This window comes from Symphalangus syndactylus, chromosome 2, assembly GCF_028878055.3.
Source record: "Symphalangus syndactylus isolate Jambi chromosome 2, NHGRI_mSymSyn1-v2.1_pri, whole genome shotgun sequence".
In the NCBI taxonomy this organism is placed as follows: Eukaryota; Metazoa; Chordata; class Mammalia; order Primates; family Hylobatidae; genus Symphalangus; species Symphalangus syndactylus.
In genome coordinates, this window is record NC_072424.2 from 125,111,067 (window position 1) to 125,138,529 (window position 27,463).

General features: G+C 33.0%; 1 protein-coding gene across 4 annotated transcripts in view; it reads left to right on the forward strand.

Moving 5' to 3' along the window:
- The window catches only part of STXBP5 (syntaxin binding protein 5), a 190,873-nt gene that overhangs the window by 126,999 nt on the left and 36,411 nt on the right, over nucleotides 1–27,463 (forward strand). For 2 of the 4 annotated variants that reach the window (XM_055266723.2, XM_055266729.2), the window contains exons 17-19: nucleotides 2,036–2,161; nucleotides 4,239–4,390; nucleotides 10,951–11,016. In XM_055266723.2, coding sequence (XP_055122698.1) covers nucleotides 2,036–2,161; nucleotides 4,239–4,390; nucleotides 10,951–11,016 — 344 coding nt within the window. Of the gene's footprint in view, nucleotides 1–2,035; nucleotides 2,162–4,238; nucleotides 4,391–10,950; nucleotides 11,017–15,730; nucleotides 15,791–15,888; nucleotides 15,937–27,463 lie in introns of all 4 variants that reach the window. The other 2 variants (XM_055266704.2, XM_055266714.2) reach the window with 2 other exon arrangements.

A 27,463-nucleotide genomic window follows, 5' to 3' on the forward strand; every position in this document is an offset into this window, starting at 1 on the left:
TTAGTTCAGCATGGACTTAACTATTCATGAGGTTTGGGAATAGATTTGACTACCTGCTGATTAGTTTCACTTGTGTTCTCTACCATCATCTCAAACTTAACCCCATAGTCTCCTAAAACTACCTCTTTATCCCTCCCTCCCTCCCTTCCTTCTATGATTGTACGTTCACTGTGTCTTCTTTTCTTCCTCTACCCTGCCTCTACTCAACCTCCAATTCATACAGTAAATATTGAGTACCTCTTTTGTGCCAGTGTTAAAAGTATTAATAGCTGCAAGGTTTCTGCCTTCCTGAAATGTAAAGCCTTGTCTATTCTTACTCCGTTAATGTGTTTCAATCTCCCTTTTTCTTGTTTCATATCAGAATCACATGAACTTCCCAACTGGTGTCCCTGTTCTACTTCGTCTTACCTATGTTCACCAAATTAATCTTCCCCAAATATTTCTTATCAACCTTCACTGGCTTTTAATTCTTCTTCTTTTTTTTTTTTTTTTTTGAGACGGAGATCTCACTCTGTCGCCCAGGCTGGAGTGCAGTGGTGCCATCTCAGCCCACTGCAACCTCCGCTTCCCAGGTTCAGGCGATTCTCCTGCCTCAGCCTCTCGAGTAGCTGGGATTACAGGCGCTTGCCACCACACCCGGGTAATTTTTGTATTTTTAGTAGAGACAGGGTTTCGCCATGTTGGCCAGGCTAGTCTCGAACTCTTGACCTTAAATGATCTGCCCACCTCGGCCTCCCAAAGTGCTCTGATTGTAGGTGTGAGCCACTGCACCTGGCCTGTCTTAATTCTTTAATAATGAAAATATATTACCTTTGTCTAATTTGGCCATCTACAAAGTAGTTTTCTTAGGCAGTCACAATTTCCTCACATTGTGACTAGGTAGTAATAGTCCCACTTTCTAGGTGAAAAGACAGCTGGCGAGTAACAGAATCAGTACTTAAAGTCCAGCTTGCTGAGAGTTCTTTCTACCAACATCAAACCTTTGTGGACAGGACCTGAAGACCCTCTAAAGTCTGGCCCTGGCCTGTCTTGCTGTCTTCTCACTTTTACTACACACTCCTACCACTGTGGCCAAACTTAACACTTACCAATCTTTGAACATGGGTTTTCTGTCTGAGTGTGTTCTGCAAGAGCATTTTTTGTAGCATTATCCAGCAATTATTAAAAAAGAGTCTCTGTGATCAAAAATACTGTCACCTCAAAGTCAAGATAGATTTGTTTTATAGTCAAAGTAGGCACACACACACACACACACAGATCAATTGCTCATATTTGTTTTAACTCATTTTTTTAACTTGTTTTTGGACAGTTTTCGTTTTGTTACTTCATGTTTTTAAGTTTCCGTTTGTTTGTTTGTTTTTTGAGACAGAGTTTCACTGTTGTTGCCCAGGCTGGAGTGCAATGGCGCGATCTCGGCTCACTGCAACTTCTGCCTCCCGGGTTCAAGCGATTCTCCTGCCTCAGCCTCCAGAGTAGCTGGGACTACAGGCACATGCCACCACACCAGGCTAATTTTTGTATTTTTGGTAGAGACAGAGTTTCACCATGTTGACCAGGATGGTCTTGAACTCCTGACCTCAGGTGATGCGCCCCTCTCGGCTTCCCAAAGTGCTGGGATTACAGGCGTGAGCCACTGCGCCCAGCCGTTTCTAACCTGCTTTTCTGACTTACATTTTTTTCTAACTTGATTTTTTTTTCTCCTCTTAATCCCTGGACTGCCGCTTCTCTTCATCTTTCTCCCCAGCCCTCCCTGCCTTCTTTCCTTTCTCCCTCTTCTTCCTCCTCACTTCTTATTTTCTCTTCTTTTTCTTCACTCCTGTTGTCCTCCCCCACTTTGTATGTAGAGTTTGCATATGAGTTATTTTTGTTAATTACGTACTTAGTCCCTCCAACTAGGTTAAATGCTTCTAGATAACAGGATTCTGATTTTTATATATTTAAGTATCTAGTATCGTTTCAAATAAAAAGTTATTTATAATCATATAGGCCAATAGTTGAAAATCGTTTAAAGATACCATGTTTTCTTTTATTTTAGAGTTAAAAACTCACCACTTAAACAGTCTCCAGGTTATCAGACAGAACTAGTTATTCAGTTGGTTTGGGTGGGTGGAGAACCACCACAACAAATAACCAGCCTGGCAGTCAATTCTTCCTATGGACTGTAAGTATAAGTTATGTTTTTTTCTAAGTCTCTTCATAGTATTCCATATGTCATTTTGTTTCTAAAAATAGAAAGGATGGTCTTTGTTATATTGTCACCTAAAAAGGCATTCTATAACTTTAATTTCAGACCAAATTCACTGTTTATTTGGAACATAATTTTATTCTGAATAACTTACTTTGGGTATGCATGCACTATTTCCTGATGTAAAGTTAAATGCCTCATGGACCAATAAATTATTTGTGATGAAGTTTTAAAGTCAGTATATCCTCTCCTAAATATACTCCCAGAAATAATTTTCTTATTAATAATTACTATAATGGAAATCTAACAATATGAATCCAGAAAACTGTGTTATGAAACTGATTTTTGTAAATGTTGAAGTGTAGTTGTGTAATTTTTCTTTCTACTTCCAAATAACTTGTATAAATTGTAAAAGCATGACAATAATTAATATTCATCTATACTATAGTATACTTGTTTTATTTATCAATTCGTGCCTTCAGCCATATAGTGTTAATTATACATATTTTTATTACAATATGATAGACTTATAAAGCATTTGTTATTTTCTTGTTTCAGAAATCAACACTGCAGTGTAAGAAACTGCTTCCTAACTGTTCAGTCCCAGAGCTATTTATCATGTGTAGTTCATTGTCTCCTTGCTTGATGCTAGCCCTAGGGACTCATTCATTTTTTTTCTTGCTGGTAGCTCCCACCACCTACTCTGTCTCTTGCAGCTGTACAGTTAGCCCTCTGTATCCACCTATTCTATCCATGGATTCAACCAACTGCAGATGAAAAATATTCAGAAAATATAATCAAAAAAATACAACAATTAAAAAAAATTTTTAAATATAATATAAAAACTATTTATATAGCATTTCCATTGTATTAGGTATAATTAAATAATCTCAAGATGATTTAAAGTATATGGGAGACTGTACATTGGTTACATGCAAATTTTATGCCATTTTGTATTGAGGACTTGAACATCTGCAGATTTTAGTATCTGGGGGGGTCCTGGAACCAAGCTTCTGAAGAAACCAAGAGACAACTGTACATCAAACTAACACTGGCTACAGTCTGAGATAGTCTTCTTTCATACCTTTTATTTGCTGCCACACAATGTAAGAGCACAAACTTTCTTCTTTTAAATATTTATTTTCCACAACCATAAAGAAAACATAGGAAATGAGAAAAAGAACCAGTAGGAAGTTTCAAAGGAAGTTGCAAATCAGTCTATTACAGACCTCACTAGGCTTACAGTTGTATTTTGTTTGGCCCCTTCTGTGTATTTTTAGAATTTTAATTAGTTACCAAGACTATATAAATCCATACTTAGAGCTCCAACTTAAAAATCTGATTATGTGGCTGTGTCCATGTTTCTGCATGGCAGCTTCAGCTGGAACTGAGTTGAAGCTTTTCCTCATTAGATGTGCCATACAATCTTAAGTAACCATGGTGCTTACATGTCCTCTTTTACTTAGTTGTATAGCTCTCTATATGTGTCAGTTTTCCATTCCTGGCTTAAAATATCTTAAAAGAATAAATTTCCTTGATTCATAATCGATTGGTTTATAGTTCCTGACTCATAATTGAGAAGGTATTTAGAACACCCCAAAGGGCCTCCAAGATGTATGCTTTCTACTTTTTATTCTTGACTTGAATGATTACCAAAACTTAAACCCAAAGTATAATCTCCTACTTGCCTAATAGAAGAGAATGTCTCCCACCCATGAAGAGCTCAAAATGCCCCCAACGTAGAAAAATAGATGTTGCATTGCGAGATGTGAGAGATTTATATCTCTGATCAAGTTTCAACTCCTATGCCAAATATTTTTATAAGTAATACAGTTGATTGATTTAGTGATATTAAATAATGTCTGCAGAAGATCTAAACAGTTCCATGAGTAGGCATATGTAACCTGTATTTCAGTTCCTATAGTTGTCTTTTGTTTCAAAGAATTTTCTGAAAGACCCACCATGCTGCTTTCTTCAGCCTTATAGACTGTAGTACATTTTCTTGGAATTATTTGTTTGTGCGCTAAAATGTTTGTTATTTTCCTATTCCCAGGGTGGTTTTTGGCAATTGCAATGGCATTGCTATGGTTGACTACCTCCAGAAAGCAGTGCTGCTCAACCTGGGCACTATTGAATTATATGGCTCTAATGATCCTTATCGGAGAGAACCCCGATCTCCTCGTAAATCTCGACAGCCTTCAGGAGGTAAAAAGAAAAGAAAATCCTGAGCTTTAGGGTTTCTATAAATGCTGGCTTACTTTTGTGAATATAAGTATTATATTTAGGTAAATAGCTTGCCTGATTTAGTCTGTATAGATAAACTGCCAAAAACTAGCAAAAGGTGTGAGTCTTATTTTTGTTTTCTATAGTTGTGGTTTTGCTTTTTTTTTTGAGACAGGGTCTCACTCTGTCACCCAGACTGGTGTGCAGTAGTGCCTTCACTGCAGCCTTGACCTCTTGGGCTCAGGTGATCCTCCCACCTGAGCCCTCTGAGTATCTGGGACCATAGGCACATGCCACCACACTCAGCTGATTTTTTGTATTTTTTGTACAGATGGAGTTTTGTCATGTTGCCCAGGCTGGTGTCAAACACCTGGACTCAAGCAATCACCTGCCTCAGCCTCCCAAAGTACTGGGATTACAGGCGTGAGGCACCACACCCAGCCTGCTTTTCTTTTTAATATTCTAGGATTTTATTGCACATTGAGAAAGAACCACAGGATCAAACTTTTCAGCTAAAATATAATGACAGGAATATTTGTATAATTATTATATAAAAAAAGTTACTTTCTAAGTTTTTGCTCCTTTTCATTGTTTGGTTTTTGTAAGACCAGTGATTTATTGTTTAAACCATTTAATTCAAAGGAATCATTCCCATGTGGGAAAAAAAGGAAAATGCAAAAGTAAATTTTATTTCTTTGAAAATATACCATTCTCAGATAGCTTTGATTAAATGTAAGCCCACACTCATTGAGAATTCTGTTTATAGAGTTCTTTTATGTTTGCTAGGTAATTAGTCTTAATTTTAAATGTTCTACCATAATACTTCAAGGTACACATGTATACTTAGCTATATATACCAGTACTTCTTGCCCTTTTTTTTATTTCATGACACACACAAAAAGATGGCATTTGATATATGGCACACAGGGTACACTAATGAGACTTCACTTGTAACTGGCCTGCAGGATCCAGTTTCCCCAGGGCCTGTCCTGCCCAGCTGGACCAGAGATTGAGGGCAACCTATTTGGGGCATGCTTAACTCATTTGCAGAATACCAGTGTGTATTGAAACACCGTTTGGGAAGCTCTGGTCTGTACTTCCTAACTCAGTCCCCTCTGAATTAAAATTCATTCTGCAAATCAATTTTCTGTTGTGTTTGGTACATTATTAACTAATACTGCAAATTTTACAATTCATGGGGGAAAAAAATGAGGGGATATAGACCTTTCTATTACTTTGGCTTGATGATTGAATTTTTCTTTTCAAAGTTTTGTTTTTCCATTTTTGTTTGAATGTGATCATTTTGTCATGTAATATCTTCAGCAGAGATTGTTGTCCCAACCATACCATTCTAGTATTTTTGTCTCCTTTTACTTCTTCCGCTTTTCATTGCTTCACTAAGGTGTGCTGATTGTGACTTCTTGCATGTGCGGCCTTTCTAGCTTATATTCTGAGTCTATGAAAAAACTACGTTCTTCTCTTTTAAGTAAGTCATTTATGCCTTGGCATGTTTGTTCTTTGTAAAATCATTGGGAGTTTTTGTGTTCATTTTTAAAAGAGCTTATTAAAACATTCTGTGTCTAAAACACTGTACTCATTACTTAGATTCATCTCATGACATGTATATGAAAACAGCTATTTAAATACTTGTGCCCCAGTTCTATTTCTTTATAAAGCCAAGATACTAATATTTAATGCTAGAATGCTAGAAAATTATCATGATAGAGAAGAAATATTTTTTGAAGATAAAACCTTTAGTTTATTTTACAAATGTGGTAAAAATTTCACTATCCATAAAATTAACCTCTTTTCTCCATTATACCTTATACTAGCTTATGTAAAATTGCTAGAAATTAAATGCCTAGATTTATCTAAAAATAGAGACTGATTTTTACCATCTAATTTTAAAAATACTTTTTAAAATTTCATTGCATCCTACATTATTCTCCAGTAAACCTCATAATACATATTATTTATATTATTATTTGCTTTATTTTGTTATTGAAGAATTAGCTATTTAGGCACAGGAGAACTATTTAAGTTTTTCTTTATTAGTTTAAGATATTTACCCATTGTTATGTCTCACTTTGTCAATATTTAGGGTTGTGTTTTAAATAAAAATTAAAATTATATTAAAGTATGTTTTAAAATAACATCTTAAGAATATTTCTGACTCTAATCCCCCCAAATTTATAAATATTTGAAATAAAATTAAATATAGAATGATTGGTATAAAAATTCTTTGTCATGATGTAAAAAATAATATTCTTCCTAACACATATATTTTATAACATGTTCTTAGGTGTAGACCAAATATCATCAAATTGTTCTTCAGGCTTTTTTAAAAGAACAGTTTGGAGAAATTTTTTTGTTTTGCTACAAATAGATTCTGATATATTTTTATAAAGAATGTAGTTCACATGAATTTTAAGACAAAACTGTTTAGGCTAAGTTTAAATGTGTCATAGCTGTATTACAATACAGTTGCATTATTGAGTAAAATATAGGCTGTGTTTTCGTAGTAAAAATTCTAAAACTGTCACAAGGACAAACAGTAATGAAGTATTTCAGCTACCCATATATCTGCTAAAAATCTGATTCTACTAAAAATGAACTGTAGGATAATATATATTGTTTTGCTGCTCATTTTATCATTCAGTAGAATGATAAAACTACTAATGATTGTGTGTATATTAAACATACTAATGATTCTGTGTATATTAGTAGAAAGCAGAACTAAGTAACTTTGAGTGCTACATTAAGAATAATCATTTTTCTCTCTGGAAACTATGAAAGCTATTATAATAATAAAGAGAAACTAAATCCTAAGGTCCTTTATGTAAATGAGGCAGACCAAGCAATAATGAAAAGAATATCAAGATAATTGGTGAATTTAAAAGGGATCCCCAGTTGGTGAAGGTCAAACATTTTACATTTCAGTTGATTTGAAGCACTAATTAGTCAGAATTCTAGAATGAGTTGCTATGTGCATATAGAAAATAGAAATGATCAATAGAAGTCAGCAGAAGTTCACTAAAAGTAAGTTGTAGCAAAATCAGTTTTACTTTTTTAATCTGGTAGCTACATTGATGACTTATGGCAGTCTGTTGACATAATGTTGCCTGAAGTTAATGAGATATTGATAATTACTTTTACGATATTTTTGTGAACCAGACAGGTAGAAGTGACCTAAATACCTAGTTCAGTTTAGTGATGGAAAGACTAATTAAACCAAGAGTCAACAAACTATTGTCTGTAGGCCAAAACCAGCCTAGTGCCTGATTTTGTAAATACAGTTGTATTGGAAAAATGCCATGTTTATTTGTTATGTGTTGTCTATAGCTGCTTTTGTGCTGCAACAGAACAGCTGAATATTTGGTTTTGGCTGAAAAAGCCTGAACTATTTATTACTTGGATCTTTACAGAAAACATTTACCAGCCCTCTCAATTAAACCATGGTACTGGATTAATGCGTAGTCTAATTACCTTGATGTAGTGTGCCCCAGTTAATGGATATATTGTGTTGAATAACATAGGATTATGTTTTGTTGAATATTTTAAATAGTAAATGTAGCTTCCTGTCTGGACTTTTGAAAGAGAAGATACGCTTATAAGAATGGTCACTATGTAAAAGGGGGAGGTAGGTATTGCATTTGATGGCAGAGTAACAACTTAAAAAGATAATTTATAGGTAGAAACAGTAAATTTAAACCAAAGAAATGAGATTTATCAGCAATACATGTTGAGTCCTGAGCTTAGGTTATAAAGATTGATTGTTTACATATAGAACAGAAAACAGAGTGAAACATAATTGGAGATTTTGTTTAAGCACGTCTAAGTTTAAATCTCTGTTTTATAAGTTTGTGATACTAGAAAGGATATTTCTTTGAAGCTCAATGTCCTCATTTATAAAATGAAGATGGTGACCCCCTCATAAAGTTGGTGTGATTATTAAGTGAGAGGACACATGTGGCATACCTAATCATGTGAGTGAACATTGCTGGCTTTCAGGTGGTTGTTTTGTTACTGTTTATCACAACTTCGTATGTGCCAGTAATGTGGCAGAACTGCTGAATATATTAATGTGAGAAGTTTAGAACAGTTAAAATTACAGTTCTATGTTTATGTTGTATTTTCTTCTCATTTTTAAATCAGGGTATTGTAAAAAGCAGATTTTGTCCTAAAGCATGCAGAGCTTTTCTACCAGTAAAAGAAAAAAAAAAAAACTCTGAGAGTGGCAATTAAGTGGACCATTTCTATAAGTAATTAGGTTTTCGTTCCTGTATAAAATGTCTACAACACTCAGTGCCTCAGTTTCTTCTTCTGTAAAATGAGAATAATACTATCTACTTCATTTGCTGCTGTTAGGGTTAAATGAATTAAGCACTTAAAACCATGTCTGGCACATAGTAAATACTCAGTAAATGTCACTTAAGACCACTTAGCTAATTGGGTTGAGTGAGATAGGTTTGAACAGAGCCTAGGTAGCTGTATTGCTAGGAATATTTGTTGAAGGGATTCTGTCAGTAACAGAGGGGATAGATTAGGTTACATGCTATGAAATTATTTCACATGTATTCACTCAACCATTCAACAGATATTGAGGCTACCATGTGCTATGCATCATTATAGGCAGCAAAACAGACAAAATTCTCTACCGTCACAGAACTCATGTTCTACTGGAAGAGACACACACTTAAGAAGATAAGTAATATACAGTAGATTACATTAATAGTGCCGAGGGGAAAAGTAATTGGAGGAAGATTTGAAATATCAATGATGGAGTGTTAAATTTTAAAAAATAGAGTGTCTAGATGATTTCAGGTTTAAAGAAAGTGAGAGAGCTATTACCCATGAGGATGTCTGGGAAAACAATCAATCGAACAAAAAACATTTCATGCAAGAGAACAAGCACAATTTGCTCTGAAGCAGTACACCCGGTGAGTTCAAGGAACAATGAGGAGTCACTGTGGCTGGAGATGAGAGAGTACCAGTGCTGGGCACGTCAGTGAAAGCAGCAGATAGTCTGAGAGGTAACAGGATACAGTATACTGTAGGATCATCTACATCACCCAACCAAGTAGGGTTGGACTTTGACTTTTACCCTGAGTGAGATGAAGGCACTGAATGGATTTTTAGCTTATTTAACAGTTGTTTAATTTAATATCTAAACTAAATCCTCTCTATCCACATTCTGTAATTCAATTCCTAAATGTTTCTTCCTCAGCCTTTTTAAGAATAACCATATCATATAAGTTTAATAACTTTTTTAGTCAATAAGTTCAGTAATTATATCATAAGGACCCTCAACTCAAACCTCAAAGTGGTTTCCCCTAAGTACAATCTTTAGTAGCAGTTGACAGAAATACCAAGGGGATAAAATTTCAAATTTGACCATTTTTATTCAGTACTAGTCACATCATAAAACTGGAGTATGTTATCACTACTGTTTGGAGATCCTCTATCTTAGTGTTCTATCAATAAAGAGTACATGTATATAAACAAATATTTTATCAAAGATTAAATGCATACCTATAATTACATCTATCATCTTAGAACTGTAAAAACCAGGTTTTCTTCCAGGACCATTAGTTTGATGAAGATCTTTTTTAAAACTACTAATTCTCAGGCTGGGCATGGTGGCTCACACCTGTAATCCCAGCACTTTGGGAGGCCTAGGTGGGTGGATCACTGGAAGTCAGGAATTCGAGACCAACCTGGCCAACATGGTGAAACCCCATCCCTGCTAAAAATACAAAAAAATTAGCCAGGCATGGTGGGGCGCACCTGTAGTCCCAGCTACTTGGGAGGCCGAGACAGGAGAATCACTTGAACCTAGGACGTGCAGGTTGCAGTCAGCCGAGATCGTGCACCACTGCACTCCAGCCTAGGTGACAGAGGGAAACTCCATCTTAAAAAACAAACAAAAAAAATAATTCTCATTCAAGAACTTACTGTCTAATGAAAAAAACTAATATGTGCCTCAAAATAGGAAACTTTTCTTAGAAGCTAAATTCAGTACTCATGTTCTCAGGAAATGTTACTTTGAAAGCTTTCTCAGTGACTGTTGGAAATTTGACATCATGTCTTTTACCAAAGTAATAGAAAAGCAGATACTAGTGATACATACACATCCTGTTCATCGATGTGACACCTGACTTCTGAGGCTCGGACATGTGACTTCTTGCTCAGCTAGTTCAAACTCTTGATGTGTTTTTGTTTGTTTATAATGTTTAGACAATTTGCAGGGGTTTTTATAACTTCAATCACCAGCCAAATTTATAACATATTAATTGTTTACTTTGTATTTTATCATAGATTATATTTGTATTTGTTTTAACTGATGAATGCTGTATTAGTTTGAGGTATTTTAATATAAAACGTTTCTATCTCAAACCCAATGAGCATGGTATCAGTACCACAGTCTGTTAATTTATTGGGTTCTTTTAAATGGACAGTAGTTAAATGTGTACTATAAATAAAAGACAAAACTGCACTTTATAAATGTATGGGTTGATTTGTTTTTTGTTTTTGTTTTGTAGCCGGTCTGTGTGATATTAGTGAAGGGACAGTTGTTCCAGAGGATCGCTGCAAATCTCCAACTTCTGGTAATTTTTTTTTTTTTATTTCATTAATAATTGTGATTCTGCAAAATCCAAGATAGCATACCAGTGTACATTTTGATAGATATGCATTTAAAATAAATCTACAAAAACTTTTGTGTCATGTATTTAGTCTTAAAATCTTAACTGCATTCTTTGAATTCTGATTAAGTGGAAAGAAATGTAGCTTGTGCTAAATAAAAATCCAAAACTTTACCTGCTGAGAATCATGTAATTGTTTATTTGACTTTCTTATATTTACACCTTTTTTAGAGAAAATATATTTTACTCCTTGCCATTGGATCAAATGTCTTAGTTATCTACAATCTTTTAAATGTTATGAAAAATGTTTAACACTTATAATCTAATTATGAGTGTAGACAATTTGAATAATTATAGACTAGTTGTATGTATTTTTATTTATGATGAAAATAGTTTCTGATATATTTATAGGTGTATTAAAACAGTTCTTATTTCTTATCTATAAATGGGTCTTTATGTGACCTATGTGTATATTAACATTTCAAAAGAATATTATTTTTATTATCTTTGGAGACCTCTTAAAATTAAGAAGATCTTGAATTTATTGTATTTTGGTGGATTGATCCTTTTCTAATCCTTCAGAAAGTTAATATGATTCACCAGTTTTCTAGTGAAAAGATCATTCTTAGCATAAGTAACACTGTTGTTAAGACAGGTTTTGATCCTTCCATAGCTGGTATACTACATCAGAAACAATTGTAAGAATGGGAAATATTGAGAAGGGTATTTTGTTTTACTCCCTCACATTTTAGTGTAATATTTTATTATATCTAAGACTGCAAAAACTTTTATGATGTTTGCCTTTTACAATTGCATTTTCCTGATATTAAACTAGTCGATTATTTCTGTAAGTTAAAATGTACCTATGCTAGGTACAACATTGGTAGAATTAAGTTTGAATGAATAATATGAAGCATGAACTGTTTTCTATCTCCTAGGACTGTTTATTTCTGAATTTGGAATTTAGAATTGTAATATCTTTTAGTTCTTACTCTTCTTCTAACTACATAAAATAATGTTCTGACCTTCTCGTCTTCCCCAAAATCCACGTAAATGCATTTGTCAATATATTAAGGATATAAGCCAGGGTGAACAATTTGGACATGGAACATGTAATATATTACACTTAAATATATTAAATACCATGGAAGATGTGTTTTAATAAGATTCAGCCCAAATAAATTAGTATTCCTTTTTATCCTGGGCCAGACTTTCAAAAAGTGGATACATCTAGCCCTTTGAAATAAACGAGTGATATTTGTAGATAGGTGTATATTTAAATCTAAGCATATGAATATAAAAAGTAAATAAAGGTTAAAAACCCTGTAAATTCTCAAAACAGAGAAACTCAGACATGGTTCAGCATTTTCAAATATATTTTGCTCTTTGGTCCATGTGAAAAGGAAAGTAATAGAGAAATTATGATGTCCCTAGATATTTCATTGCTATCTCAGTATGTTTGAAATGCAAAGTAAAAATTGCGACTTCAAAAAATCATTGATAAATCATGTATTCTTATCATTAGATATAGAAACCTTTGTTTAGTCTTTGATTATGCTCTGAAAAACATAAGAATTCTCTGAGACATTATGTCAGTTTCTACATATCAGGAAATGCTGTTTTTTTACAAAAAGTCAAACTTTAATAGGGAATAGTTGTTTCAGATAGCAGGAGATAGCAGTTATGCACAACTAGTAAGAGCATTACAGTAGAAACTAGAGTGAGATTCTGGAAAACTATGTTAATATAAGTAATTTTGACACTGCATTTTTATAGTTTGTGTGTGTCTTTCTCAACTTGTCCATGTAAAAATTGTTAATAGTAATTTTTGCCATCTATTATGGGTTGTCTTACTCTGTATATTTGTAACTTTTTTTAACCTTCATTCCTATTAACATTCTAATAGGAAAATAAAGAAATAATTTATTATTACCCCTCTGGCCAACACATGCAAATTCTACTACTTTGCGATGGTCAAAAAAGAATAACAGATGGGATGAATTTGAAGTGAATCAAAAAAGCCACAAGGGGATCATGTTTTAAAAAACATAAAAATTAGTAATTAAATTACAAGCCTCAAATAGTTTCCACAATGAGAGTGATATAAAAAGGTAAAATAGTTAAGTGATGCATTGTAGATTATTAAAACCGATATAGCTAATATAAAATAAATTGGTATTTATGGGAAAAGAAGAAATGTATAAAGTGGGTTGGGAGTTAAAATGAGTCTCTCATAAATATTAAGAGGAAGACCAATATAGAAATATAAAGTAGACATATGCGTTTATCAAAACCAGTAAGTTCATTTAAAATAATTCATATATGAAGGGAAACTTTTGAAAACCTTTTAAATCTCATAATCAAGATTTGTGATCTCAACTGTTTAGTTAATTAAAATCAAAGCTATCTTCAGAAATCATCATGAGAAAAATCCATGTAATGCGTATAGTTTGCCCTTTTCATTTATTTTTACGTAAACCAGTGGTCCCCCAATAGAGAAAGTTAATTCTGCCTACTGAACATAGGCATCCTGAACAAATGAAGGGGAAGACTTTCATTTGATCTTTATGTCAAAGAACTCATGTTGCTTCACTGAACAATTTAGTAATATTGGAATTTTTTTAGTACTGCATGCAAATATATATATATATATATATATATATATATATATATATACACACATACATACACACACACACAAACAAGTCATGTTAAAATAAATTTTTAAATTGTTAGGTTATTTCAAGCTGAAAAAAACCCAGGGCCACACATACCATGGTGTAAACAGTGCCTTCAAGTGCAGTCATGATTCAAATGAAATCATGAAAAAACAATAAGCTGTAGATATTATCTGTGTTTCATTGTAGAAATTTAGTAAATATATTCAAATAGGATAAGCAGAAAACTATTTTGGAGCTTTTGCATGAGCTGTCAGAGAAGTTATAACAATCAGTAGTAAGTATTTTTAGTTAGAAGAAAAATAAACCTCCTTGTTTTATTTACATTACAGCCTCTGTTGCCTTCTTGTATTTGAAAATATCAAATATTTTTATAATTTTATTATGTATAGATATGTTATCCTGCTATTGCTTTGATATGAAATATATCAAATCTAGTATCAATAATACATTTTTGTACATTCATGTGGCTATTTTGTAGAGATGATAGTGATACTTTAAAATATATATAACATACAACCATTATTTAGAATTACATTCAGAATTATATTTATATTAAAAACAACTATACCTATTTATGTTCCTGGAAATGTTACTGAGCTCGGTGTTACCTGTGCGATATTTTTTGAAGTGAGATTTATGAGGATCTGTAAATGATGTTTAGCAAAAATAACATGGACTTTAAAAAAGTGACCTTCTAAGACCACTATAAAAGTAATGGTTCTGCCAATGCTGGCAGGTTTTACTCGGTCAGAGAAAAACTGTCAAGGACATTCACCACTTGACCAAGGGAAGGAAGTACAATTTTATTGGGAAGTGTTATATGTGGTGTCAAATTTTGACCTGATTCATTAAGATTCAGTGCTTTTACTGGGATATTTTTAAAGCAGAGAAAGAAAACCTTTTTATCTACTTCCAGTTACATTCTAGGTATTTGCCTCTGGCAGAAAAGCTTTATGAATTCAGCAAGTACTTACTTAGAGAATTCTACATGTAACACACTCCACTGATCACAAAAGAGATACAAAAATGAATCAAATGTGGGCCCTGCCTTTTGGAAGTTCATTCCAGTGAGGAAGGTCATATGTGCATAAATCTAAAATAATAAGGTATTAAGTGGTTAGCATCATATAAGAAATATATAGATAAAACATTAAGGGAACTCAAAGGAGAAGAAGTGATTTATAGCTGAGGAGACTGTGAAAAATTGAATGGATGAGGTATTGAGATGTGCCTTTAAAGAACAGATGTCCAAAAGTGATCAACCAAAATACTACTTGGGATCACATTTATAATAAAAGATATATTATAAATTAAATAAATACTATGAGAAATTAGAAATACTTTTAAGGAAAAAATTACCCAAAAAGTCTTAAAGAAATATTAGGTAAGATTATGTGATAATATTAGGAGTCACAGCCAAAATAAAATTAAATATTCTTACCTCCATAAGTTTAAGTAGACATTTGAACATATCTACAAATACAAGTATTATCTTCACTATTTTAAAGATCCCTTATTGTACATTTTAAAGATTTCTATGATATGTAGTAGAATGAATATATAGTTTTAAACTGTCAGTCTAACTCTAAAATAACAAGTTTTACCAGCAAATTTATAGTACAAGATCTTGGTTCTGCTAGAGAAACCTTATTCAGTTCATACTATTAAGAATTCCAGATTTTTTCAAAGAAACAGTTAAACACTATTTATAGTTTTTTACTATATTTTCTAACATCTAATATACCAAGATTTTGCCAAATTGTTGTAGAGTTAATATTTATATATGGGTCTACCATGAAAGATACTGCACTACTTATTACTATACTGTAATAGTGTAAGAACTGTTATTTACTATATACATGGCCGCTTCTTGTGGTCACTAACATGATAACTTGTTTTGAAAGTTACGAGATTTTTATTTGTACATTTTTCTTGTTACAACTCAGTATTTATGACTGACCATGTACCTGTTCCTTCCATTGTCTTCATTTGTGTAGGTTCTTCATCACCACACAATTCAGATGATGAACAAAAAATGAATAATTTTATAGAAAAGGGTATAGTATCTTGATTTTAAAGTATTTTCTTTTATGTTTAATTTATTTAGTTTACTTTGAATAGATTTTGACATTTTATATCAAAATATTATTTTCAGTGAAGACCAAAAGCAGAAAGTTTTCCAAGATGGTAGCCAGTGATATAGGTAGGAAATAGAAATTTCTATTTTGTTTCTAATCCTTGCTATATGCAGTGCTAACCCAACACCAGAAAATTATCCAGTGCATTGCATTTTTGTGTAAATTTGTTGTTCCTATGCTAAAAATAATCTCTTGGGCTGTGTCTCTTCTAAACTCATTGGGGCAATAATTATTAAAAATCAGTTCAATTGGGTTGCAGTTCTTTCTCTGACTTACAGTGTGAATTTCTCTGTTAATTTTATTTTTGCTTTACATAAAGCAGGGTTCAATTTATGCCATAAGTAACACAATTTTATACTCCCAAGTTTTGAAGCAATTGTTTCTTTATAGTTTTATTTGTGTTTTTTCTACCTTTATTTCATCTCTCTCATATTTTCAAGACCCTGTATTTCAAGGAAATGGTTTTCTAAAAGATTGACTCTTTCAGTCTATAATCTGTACCACCTTTGGCAAGGTTAAATAGGAATTTTCTAGGACTGCCCCTGCTCCCTCACCGCAAGTAAAAAATGCATTGCTTCTTGTGATTGTTTTTGTGAATATATGTTGAGATGAATTACTCAGTCCAAAGTTCTCAAAGTTTAAAATTAGGGAACAAAATATATAATCAAACTTTGAGGACATAATCAAATTAGGGTTTTAAGGTCACGAAAGTTCAGATGTTCTCCAAAGATTTTTAAAGTCTTGAAAAACACTTTAGAAAAAGAGGATAAATTTGATCTTTGATTTAAATTCCAAATTTTTATCATAGTCATTTTATTATTTCCTCCTAAAACCTCTAGCACATATTCTTTGAATTCAGTCAAATTAGAGGAATTTCTAGGCAGATGGAATAGTTTTACTTTTTCTCAACTGATAATGTTTTAGATATGCTTAAATTTTCAAAAATTCTTAGAAGTAACATCCATGTTGTCTGTATTTTGTAAATTGAACCCTGTTTAGTCATATTAACGGTGGCTGACTGTTAGCCCCTTGTCATTTTTTAAATAAGGTGGTTTATTCTTGGGCAAAGGGCTCTTCATTTGTGGAGAATCAATTATTTATCTTTGTATTTGTGGGGTTTTAGTGACTCTTTTGGTAATAGTTAAATCACTGTAATTATGTACAAGCACTATGGCACAATAGTCTTTAACCAATTTCATTTATTGTGTATTCTATCTTAATAGTACATTATAGGTTCTTTTGTTGTCATATTATGCAAAAAGAAAAGATTTTCCTACTTACGTTTTACTAAACAACTTTTAGAATTAAATTACCTAGGGATTTTACCTTGCATGAAAGGGACTTTGTACATAATTAAATTTTTAAAAACAATTTTTCTGTCATATTTTGTGCTGGGGTTCTATTTATTAAATGTACTGACTACCTTCCCATTTTTTCTGTGTTTTAAATAGAATATGTAACATGGAATACTTGAGCTTGACTATTTGAAAGACTACATTAGAAAATTTATCAGTGTTGATGTTATTGGAAGGATAGTTCTTTGATGACATTCTTGCTTTATTTTTTTCTTATTGGTGAGTTTTACTTTTTGTCATGCCAGTTTCTGTAGTTATATATTTTGGGGAAAGCATGTTATGTTAACTTCATTCAGCTTTTGAAAATTTTTGTAGTACAGTTATGCATTGTTATTTTTAAACCTCAGGAAGCATTGTTATATCCTTTGGCTTTGTTTGGAACCTTTCAGTGTGTTTTTTTTTTAATCACAAGATTTGGGTATATAGAAGGAAAGTTAGTGTCACAATTTTTTTCTTCTTTCAAAGGGAGACTGCCCCATTTTAGACTGTAAAGTTTTTGCATTTGAAAAACTAACACATTAGTTTAACTCCCTACATTAGTATTTAGTTTTGTTACAAGAATTAGCATAAAATATGCTATTGAAAAACATAAAATGTCAATGAAACATTGGAAAAAAACTCATAGATCTTCTGAGGACCTCTCTGTCAAGACTGGTATTTTGTGCATGAAGCTGTGGTGTCAAAAGTATTAGGACTTCTTGAGCATTCTGAACTCACCTTATCATCCAATCTGGCACCTGCTATGAAGTATCCTGAACCTCATGAACTTACCACCTCTTCTTCCTCAATATACAAGCGTTTATAGCTTCAACTTATAAGTAGTTATACAGTGGCTGGGAAAACATAAGAATTAGTACCTCCGGGGTTACACTAGTAAAAGAGCCACCTTTGTGTGGAAGGTGAGTAAATAGCTTTGCCCTGAAAGTTTGCCCCTGAGTTTTACCTGTTCTTTGAGAGTAACTGCTGCTGGTGTCAGTTTGTGTGTGTGGGTGTGTGTGGGTGTGTTGTGGGTGGGTGGTACAGGATGGCAGTCAATTTAATGGTTAACCCAAGCATGGGAAATCAACCACCCTACCTTTTTTTTTTAACTGCCTGACAGTACAGCTGAGATAGCTGAGACTATAGTGATAAGCTTTTTGAATGTATTTAGCCTTTATCTTATAATTTTTCTGGCATGTGCCAGCTTTTTATAAATAATTTTTCTCAATCCACACAATAATCCCAGTGGGTTAGTTACTACCGTTTCCCTGTTTTACAGATAAGGAAACTGAATATAAGTAATGTATTTGTTGGTACACAGCTAATAAATGAGAGCAGGATTTACACTCCACAGTCTGTCCTCTTAAACACTGTGCTGTGTTATCTCTTAATACAATTCACAGAAAACTAAAGGATTCAAAAGCAAATTCATGGTGTGATTAATAACCAGATAATTTGGTTATGGCCCTGTTCTATCTACACAATAATCTGGAAAAAAAAGATTAAGTTATGTGTTAGAGCCAGATCATGGATGCCATCTTGGTACCCATCACTCAAGTATAATATAGTGTCTAGAAGTCTACCTTCCTCAAAGACTAGACTCAAAGGAAGGATAACTACAGCAAACTCTGGAGTACCCCAGCCCATCTACCCAAAGCGTAACTTCTTAGTTTATTTCCTGATTGAAAACTAAATCAGATGAATAATCCTGACAATGACCTTGATCTTGCATAAGAAGAGCAGCCTATAAAAAAATAGCTTTAGTCTTGTGAGTTTGACAGCAAAAACATAGCAGAATATAAAGTAATTGCAGCATCCACAAAGAAAGCTTCATGCATGTAGTATGTATGCATATGGTAATTTGTTTTGCCTGTGGATACGTTATAAATTTTTGTTAGTAAAATCTTGATTACCAACATTTTCAAAATCCATAGTTTTTCCTGTACTGCTATAAATCACTTAGAAAATAAGATAGGTTATCAATTTTTTATTTACTCGTTATTTGTTTTACACAAATTTGAAAGTATAGAGTTTTGCAAAGCTTTTTGTTATTTTTAGTTCATATAAAATAGTCCTACAATGCATATCTTTGTTAACAATGTATTAATCAAATTTTTCATGATATCCTTATGAATAAAATACAGCCTACATGCTAGCATTCTTTGATAAATTTGAAACTACATGACTAAACTTTTCTAAAGATTATTATGTTTTATTATGGTTTTGTTTCACGCTAAAAGTAGATTTCTAGCTGGAACCCATAGTCTGTGACCTGGCCTATACCCAGTTTTATTACTAATTTTCTTATAGAAGGAATGATTACTAAATTCCTTCTGGTTACATGAAGTTGTGAGGGGAAAATAATACTAAGGATAAAAAATAATGACTCAAAATTATGGTTATTTAAACGAGTGCTTTGCCAAAAACAAGTAGAAATAATAGCTTCATTTATTGGGCACCTCCTAAATTCTAGACACTATACCAGGTATTTTTTACGTAGTATTTATTAATAGAGGGAAAATTATATTTCCAAGGTTACTTTTATCTCTCTAATTCTGAGTTAGCATAGTTATTTAGATAAGGGTTAACTTAGCAAAAACTGGAATAATTTTTGAATTCAGTTTAAATGACAGTAATGTTCGTTCAAGTGCTGTTTTTATTAGTTCTCTTACACATGAATCTCAGTGATTCCTTTTTTAAAGTGTTCCAACATAACTAAAATCTTCTCTTTGTTGTTTTATTCTACATCACTAACTCATTAACTCACACAATTTTAAAGCAGTTCTAACACCTTTATTTTTCAAGAAAAGAAATTGAATGTCAGAGATGTTAAGTGACACATCCAAAGTAATGCCCCATGGTAATGACTTAGGACTGGAATCCAGGCTTCTTGAGTCTTGTTTTACTATGTATAGCATGTTTCACACTTCATACTCAACTATCCACTTTTTCTTTCTTATGTGATTGCTTTTTCTTGTGTGTCTTCTCAATTCTTTTGTATCTACAAGTTAAAAAATAAATTCACAAAGGTTCATTTAGATTTGTTGCCATATGAATGAAAAAGTGTGTATTAAGTTGTATTTTAAGTTATCAAATTATTTTATTCATTGTAAAACTCAAAATAGTGCTGGTATTTCTACTTTACATTCCCCAGTATTCACCCTGAAACGTGGCTATTGAATTTGTAGAATTTAGCTTTTATATTCAATCCACAAGATGGCTATTGAAAGAAGAGACGCTCAGTTTGAAAGGGATGATTAGTAGTGTACAGTGGTACCATTTTTACAGGTGATTTTAATATTTTCTATTTTGAAAGAAAATTATTTCTTGCCCTTAATTGGTCAAGAACTAAATTTTATAGGCAGATACTTCAAAATTACTATGTGAGTCTGAGTACTAACAAATTTTTTTCTTTTTTAGAATGAATAAAAATTGGAAAGTATTGGCATATTGTATATTTAAATTTAAATTTTACTTTTGAATGTATTTTCTGTCAAATTTCTTAATAAAATGTGCTAGAAAGTCTGTGTTTCATATTCCTGTACTTACTGTATGTGTACTTATCCCTCTGTTGAACTGTCTTTTTTTACATTAAAAGGATATGCAATGACCTTTCTAGAAATAACCTGTAGTTTGCTTCCTAGCATAAAGAAAAGTAGTCTGAGTTAGTTACATTACTGAAATAAACCTTTGTCAACTATTATTTGAACAAAACTATAAATGTGGCAATTTATGTTCTGTCATTACTCATTTTATTAGTTTGTTAGAACAGCCACCCCAAAATACCACAGACTGGGAGGCTTAAACAATTCGGAAGGTTAGAAGTCCAAGATCAAGGTGTCAGTGGGTTTGATTTCTTCTGATGCCTCTCTCCTTGGCTTGCAGACAGCTGCATTCTCATTGTATCCCCACATGGGTTTCTGTGCAGAGCACAACCCTGGTATCTGTGTATCCACATTTCTTCTTATAAGAACCAATCAAATTGGATTAGAGCCTAGCCTAAGGGCATCATTTTAACTTAATCACTTCTTTAAAGGCCCTGTCTCCAGATACAGTAGAGGAACTGGGGCTTAGGGCTTCTATATATGAATTTTGTGAGGATACAATTCATTCCATAACACTTACTGTGTTAGGTTTATGTAATACCTTGTATTCTGTACAGAATTCTCTTTGAGATGTTGCAAAGAGTTTAATTATGATGTTATTTAGACATTAAGTTTTATGAATGCTTGGAAAGCAGATGGGTCAGGAAAAAAATTGAAGACAAAAGCTCTGGGAGTTCAAGAATGAAAAGAACTTGGTATAGTCAAGTCTTTACTAGATAAGTACTGATATCTCTTTAAAGATTTACCTCTATTTCAGGTAGTAGATATAGATTTTATGGGTATTTCCAGAAGTCATCTTTTTGATTAATAGGTCTGTATTTAATTTGCCCTCTTTTTCACTTTATTTCTTTTCATTTGTGAAGAAATTCATCATTCTATAGAAGTACAATTCCAATGACAGTTTTGGTTCATTTATTCATTGCAATTATTTATTCATTGTGTTTATTAAACACAAATTAAATGCTGGAAACAGACATATATAGAGTGTTTACAAGATAAATTCTGTTTCTGAACTCCTGGAATGTTTTAGCATGGGAGATAGACATTGGTAGTATTAGTTCTAATGGCTACTAAAATACTTATGATACGTGACAAGAGAGTTTCTACTTCGTGGTTCCACTTTTCCTCTTGGATTCCTTGCCATATCCTGCAAACTGAGTTTTAATCCCTTTACTATCTCAGTTGTTTTATTTAACACAAATACATTCCAACATTATCCCTTTCAAGACAGTAGTGTTGGATCTCTGCCTGTGGTGACAAAAGTAATATTGTCATTTTATTTTAATTGTTGAAACTCTCAGTATAAACAAAAATCAACTTGCTTTTATGACAGCTTCATCAGTCATAATTCTTTTTACCTTTTACCTTTATGTTATTTTTTACTATAAATTTCAGATTCTAAAAAGTGAAGTTATAGTTCTGTTTTTCTTTCAAGAACGCTTGTTTAGAAAAAAGATGTGGACACAGTGGGTAGAAAAACTAAAGGGAAATTACAAAACATCTGTTTAATTTGCTTCTCTTGGACATCATACATCTTTTCTTGGTATTGAAATTGGCATTGCAGACATAATTATTGTGATCAGGTATAGAACTTCATTATTCTTCCTTAACAAATGCAGCTCTTTATGTTTATACAACCAGACAATTTGATGTCCTTATTCAGGTTTATAAGAAGAGAGCAATGACCCACCTTAACAACCTGCCTACACTCTCTGAGACTAGTTTTCCTCAGACTGAAGAAACCTTCTGTCAGGGGCAAGGGTTGAAGAATACACAGTGGAAGAGGAAAACAGAAACTGTGTCTTTCAATAACTCATCCAGATTGCATGCTTTCAGTTTGAAGGTCACAGTAGAAGATGAGTAACTTCAAGACATGAACAGAAGTTTCTTGATAAGTACAGTGAAACGAGCTAGCTGGGTAAATGAGTTTCCTAAGTGATTCTGGAACTCCTGGGAATTAGAAATATGAACATCATAAAATTGTTGGACAGAGTCTACAACCCCATCATCACAAAGTTATACCAGTGTACAGGGTACAAGCCAGGAGGACCGACTGACTAGAGGCTCTCCAGAGATGGGTCTACTTCTTGTGGTCTTGCCATCAAGGAGGTTGACTAAACAGACCTGAAGCGAGTATATTCCCCAGAAGTCACAAAAATTGAAAGATACATGGCCAGGCGCAGTGGCTCATGCCTGTAATCCTAGCACTTTAGGAGGCCGAGGTGGGTGGATCACTTGAGGTCAAGAGTTTGAGACCAGCCTGGCCAACATGGTGAACCCCATCCCTAGTAAAAGTACAAAAAAATTAGCCGGGCATGGTGGCGGGCACCTGTAATCCCAGCTACTGAGGAGGCTGAGGCAGGAGAATTGCTTGAACCCAGGAGGCGAAGGTTGCAGTGAGCCGAGATTGCACCACTTCACTCCAGTGTGGGTGACAGGGTGAGTCTCCTCAAAAAAAAAAAAAAAAAAAAAAAAAACTTTTAGCCGGAAGTTCAACTTTAGGCCTTAGGTTTGGGACTTAGCTGCCCACTAAAAACAACTATAAAAATTGGTCAAAAGATACAAGCTTAGTATTTCCAGGCATTGAACAACAGGCTTTCCAGGACTGTCATCCTTGAGAAAATGGAGATACGTGAGGTGAGCCCCACGTTTCTCCCACCTTTCTGCTCAGCTTTCTGCGACAGAGCACGTTCCCGTTGCAGCACAAGTGGAGCTGCGATATCAGAAGCTAAGGAGGCAGAGTGGAATTCTGGGTTGCTGGCAAGACTGGAATATTTGCTAGAGAGGAGGAGCTGCTCCAAGAAGTCCTAGAAGTCTCTGGAGATTCAAGCTAGGTCCTGAGAACTGTATATTTTAAATGCTTGTATTGGAACTGTTTTAAACCAATGATCTCAAGTCTTTGACTTAAGTTAGAAAAAGAAGGGCAAATTAAACGCCAAGTTAATAGAAGGAATAAAATAGCAAAAAGTAGGTATCAGTGAAATAATACATAAATAATAGAGGTAAAGAGTTTTCAAGGATGAAGGTGAACAGTTTTCAAGTATGAAAAGACAATAGGCAGACATTTCTACCATGAAAGAAGCCAAGGAATACAGCAGTCGTTTTTAAAAACTACCTCATTATGAAAGTTCCACAATTAAGTACTACAGCAAAATAACCCAAGAGATGGAAAGCCGTGGTAGGAAGATTGATATTGATCTTTAAATCCATTTAAACTTAAAAGCTACACTAAACCTTTGTGCAAATTGTGATTATAATATACAATATAAGTTTTAAAACTTATAAGTGTGAAAATAATACAACTAATAAAAATCAAGAAGAAGGAATGTTTGATCATAAAAGGAAAAGAGGGCTACTTTCCTGATCTTTCATAGCTGAGAGGCAATATTTACTGTCTAATAGTTATAGAAATATTTCAACCTCTGAATGTTTTTTACAATGTATCTTCCTATCCTTAGAGCTTTTAAGAAAAGATATATCTTGTAATAAAAAAAAAAGTGTGAAATATAGTAGTTCCTTTAGTTTCACTTTAGTTAGATGTAAGGAAAAGCAAATGTTTATTGTATTTAAGCATATAGTATCACAAGTTTCTGCAAATATTTATTAGTGGCTATCTGTATACAAAGAAAGGTATCAGATGGATGTTCAATTAATTTAATGATTATTTCTGGTTAGCAGGATGTTGGGTGATTTTTTTTAATGTGTACTTTTCTGTATTATTTTAATTCTTTATAATAAGAATGAATTATTTTTACAAAAACAGTTTAAAATTTTAGTTTAAATGTTAGTAATGACATTATATCTGGTTAACAGTTGCTCTCTGAGGTTTTCCCAGCTTTACACTAAAGTACCTATGAAATCAAAGAAAAACATGGACATTCAGTTTCAGCAGGAATTAGGTAAGGATACGTGATCACAACCCAAGTCAACATTGCCACTCAAGACAAAGCCTTGGTAGATGCTGCACAGTTCTCCTGCCTGCCACTTACAAGCATTTAGATAGATGCCTCTTCATGCAAGGGAAAGAAACCCGTTACAGACATCCTAGGATTTAAATCCTTTCCCTCCCTTCCTCCCTCTCCCTCACCTCCCTCCTCCTACTCCCTGCCCCCACCCTGTGAAAGGCATGCGTGCAAAATAGACAAGGTTCAGAGGTAGATAGGCGATAACTAGTTAACATTCAGATATCTCAGCTGCACTCAATACAGTAACAAAATGGACCAACTTCCCAAGTTTTGAGGGGATATAGTTGTGAGCAAAACTTTGACATTTTACCAAAGTTATGTATGTTTTTCTTTGTTTTCATCTAAACAGTTTTTGTAGTATTATACTTAATATACCTTTGAAAAAATATTAAAGGCACACTTCAGAGCTCCTTGGGAGTTGGGGGAGTAGTACTGGCATTAATTTCCTCCTATAAAACTCTATCCTAAGGAAATCCAAAATGTATGCAAAGATTTATGTACAACATTTTTATTCCTGTGTACACTGAAAAATCGGAAAATGCCTAACTGATTCATAAGTGTTCATATAAATATGCAACCATTAAAATATACTGACAGTTAATGACATTAAGAAATGCTTGTTTTAATAGTGAAAAGTGGCAGGATACAGATTTCTTTATGTAGTTGACCTCAACTACGTAAAGAAAAGTGGATTTTTAAAAGTGATAGGAAATATGCAAAAATGTTGCTTCTGACTATGGCCATTAATAGTGACCTTTTTTTCTGTTTCTTTATTCTTTATTGTCCAAATTTGCTATGAAAACACATAATTCAAAATAACTCAAAGATAAAAAAGCATGTATAACATAAGATACAGTAAGATAATATAATCTGATAAGGCCCTCTGAATCTGTTAATTAAGAGGATATGTGTTTACATTCATTCTGTGCATTGAGAAAAAAATAGCTTTAAAATATTTTCAGGAAGAAGCTAAAAAACATTATCCTGAGTTTCAGACACCTTACACAAGAATTGATACTGTGATTTCATCAGTATGTTGTTGTAGAACAGGCAAAACTGATCATCTGTGCTTAAAAAGCATTAGAGCCATGGTTATTCCTGGAAATGGGACAGGGATTGATTAGGAAGAAGCATGCATGTCCTTTTTGGGGTGAATGGTAATGTTCTTTATCTTGCTTGTTCTAACAGTTTGAGTTACAGAGATGTATATGTTGTCAAAACTCAGTGAATATACCTTTAAAATTTCTGCATTTGTATGTAAGTTTTACATCAAAAGAAAATATACTGTTAACCAAAAAAGAAATGTTTGGGGAACATCTTGTTTTGTGAAAATGTACAAAGTCTCTTGCTGGTTTTATCTCCACATCCCATGGTCTTAGATAAGTGTTCCAGACTGAGATAGGGTATAAATCCCATGTACTCCAGTTAACACCTTGTGCCTACCTCTGTGAGTAGTACATACTACATTTTGGAGTTGTTTCATCTAACGTGAGCTCCTGGGAGGCCAGAAGTATATCCCTGCCCTCTGGCACATTACAGGCATATGCCCAGTAGATATTTAATAAATGAATATTCACACCTCCACATGTAACAGGTTTTTCTGTACTCATGGAAGGCCTTAACTCTGTATTTTTAAATATTACTTGATAGCTAGAATTAACACAAATAACAAAAGTTAATCTTCTAATGTTGTCATTTCAAGTTCTGCATTCAAGGAGATTGCTTAAAATTTTATCCAAATATAATAGCAATATGGCTTAAATATCTGTCAAAGTTGGTGTCCAGGTTGTGGATATCCACTTGCAAAGTGTTTCGGGAGAAAATAATAAATTGACTATATTAAAATTTATATGACATTTATAGTAAAATGACTGTAGTCAAAAATCTTCCCAGTCATTTTGTGTGTGATTTTAACCTCACAATAAAAATGTTGAAACTAGACTGAGAATTATTTGGAAAGCTGGTTAGTTATATTTAGTATTTTTTACATAATAAAGAAATTAAAAATAGTACTAGAAAAAAACTTTTATTCTGTGGGAGAAGTTAACTTAAATTTTTAAGAATACTTGAGGTTATATAAAATTTTTTTAGTAGAAATCCTAAGGAAAATCAAAAGCATGCACCCAGAAAATTCAGAAGGAAATTTTCTGCTGGTATATTTTTTGGCAGCAATGTATGTATAGATGGTGAATGAAAGCGTAAATATGTTAAATAAACATTTCTAATTGATTAAAATATGTATTTAATATTTAATGTATTCAGAGATGAATTTGTTACTTTTATAAATCACTGAAGTTATTACTCTTCTTTGTTTAGCCATATATATTGAGTTTAGTTTTTGAAATGAACGTAAAAGGTTGAGCTTATTATAGTGGCGCATTGCATTCTATACTTTTGTCCTAAATTTTTTTTATGATTTTGTTTTAGTTACTTAGAATTTTGCCATAGAATTAGAATGAAGGAACATTAGGTTATTTGCAAGTATAGTAATAGCTCATCTGTATAGTGTTTTACATTTTATAAAAAGTTTATATCTCACCTTATTAACAATAAATAATAACATTTATTAAATCATACTATGTGCCAGGTATTATGCTCAGTTCTTTGCTTATGTTATCTTACATAATCCTCACAACTATCTATCCTCATATTACAAATGATGAAACTTGAAGTTTAGAGAGGCAAAGT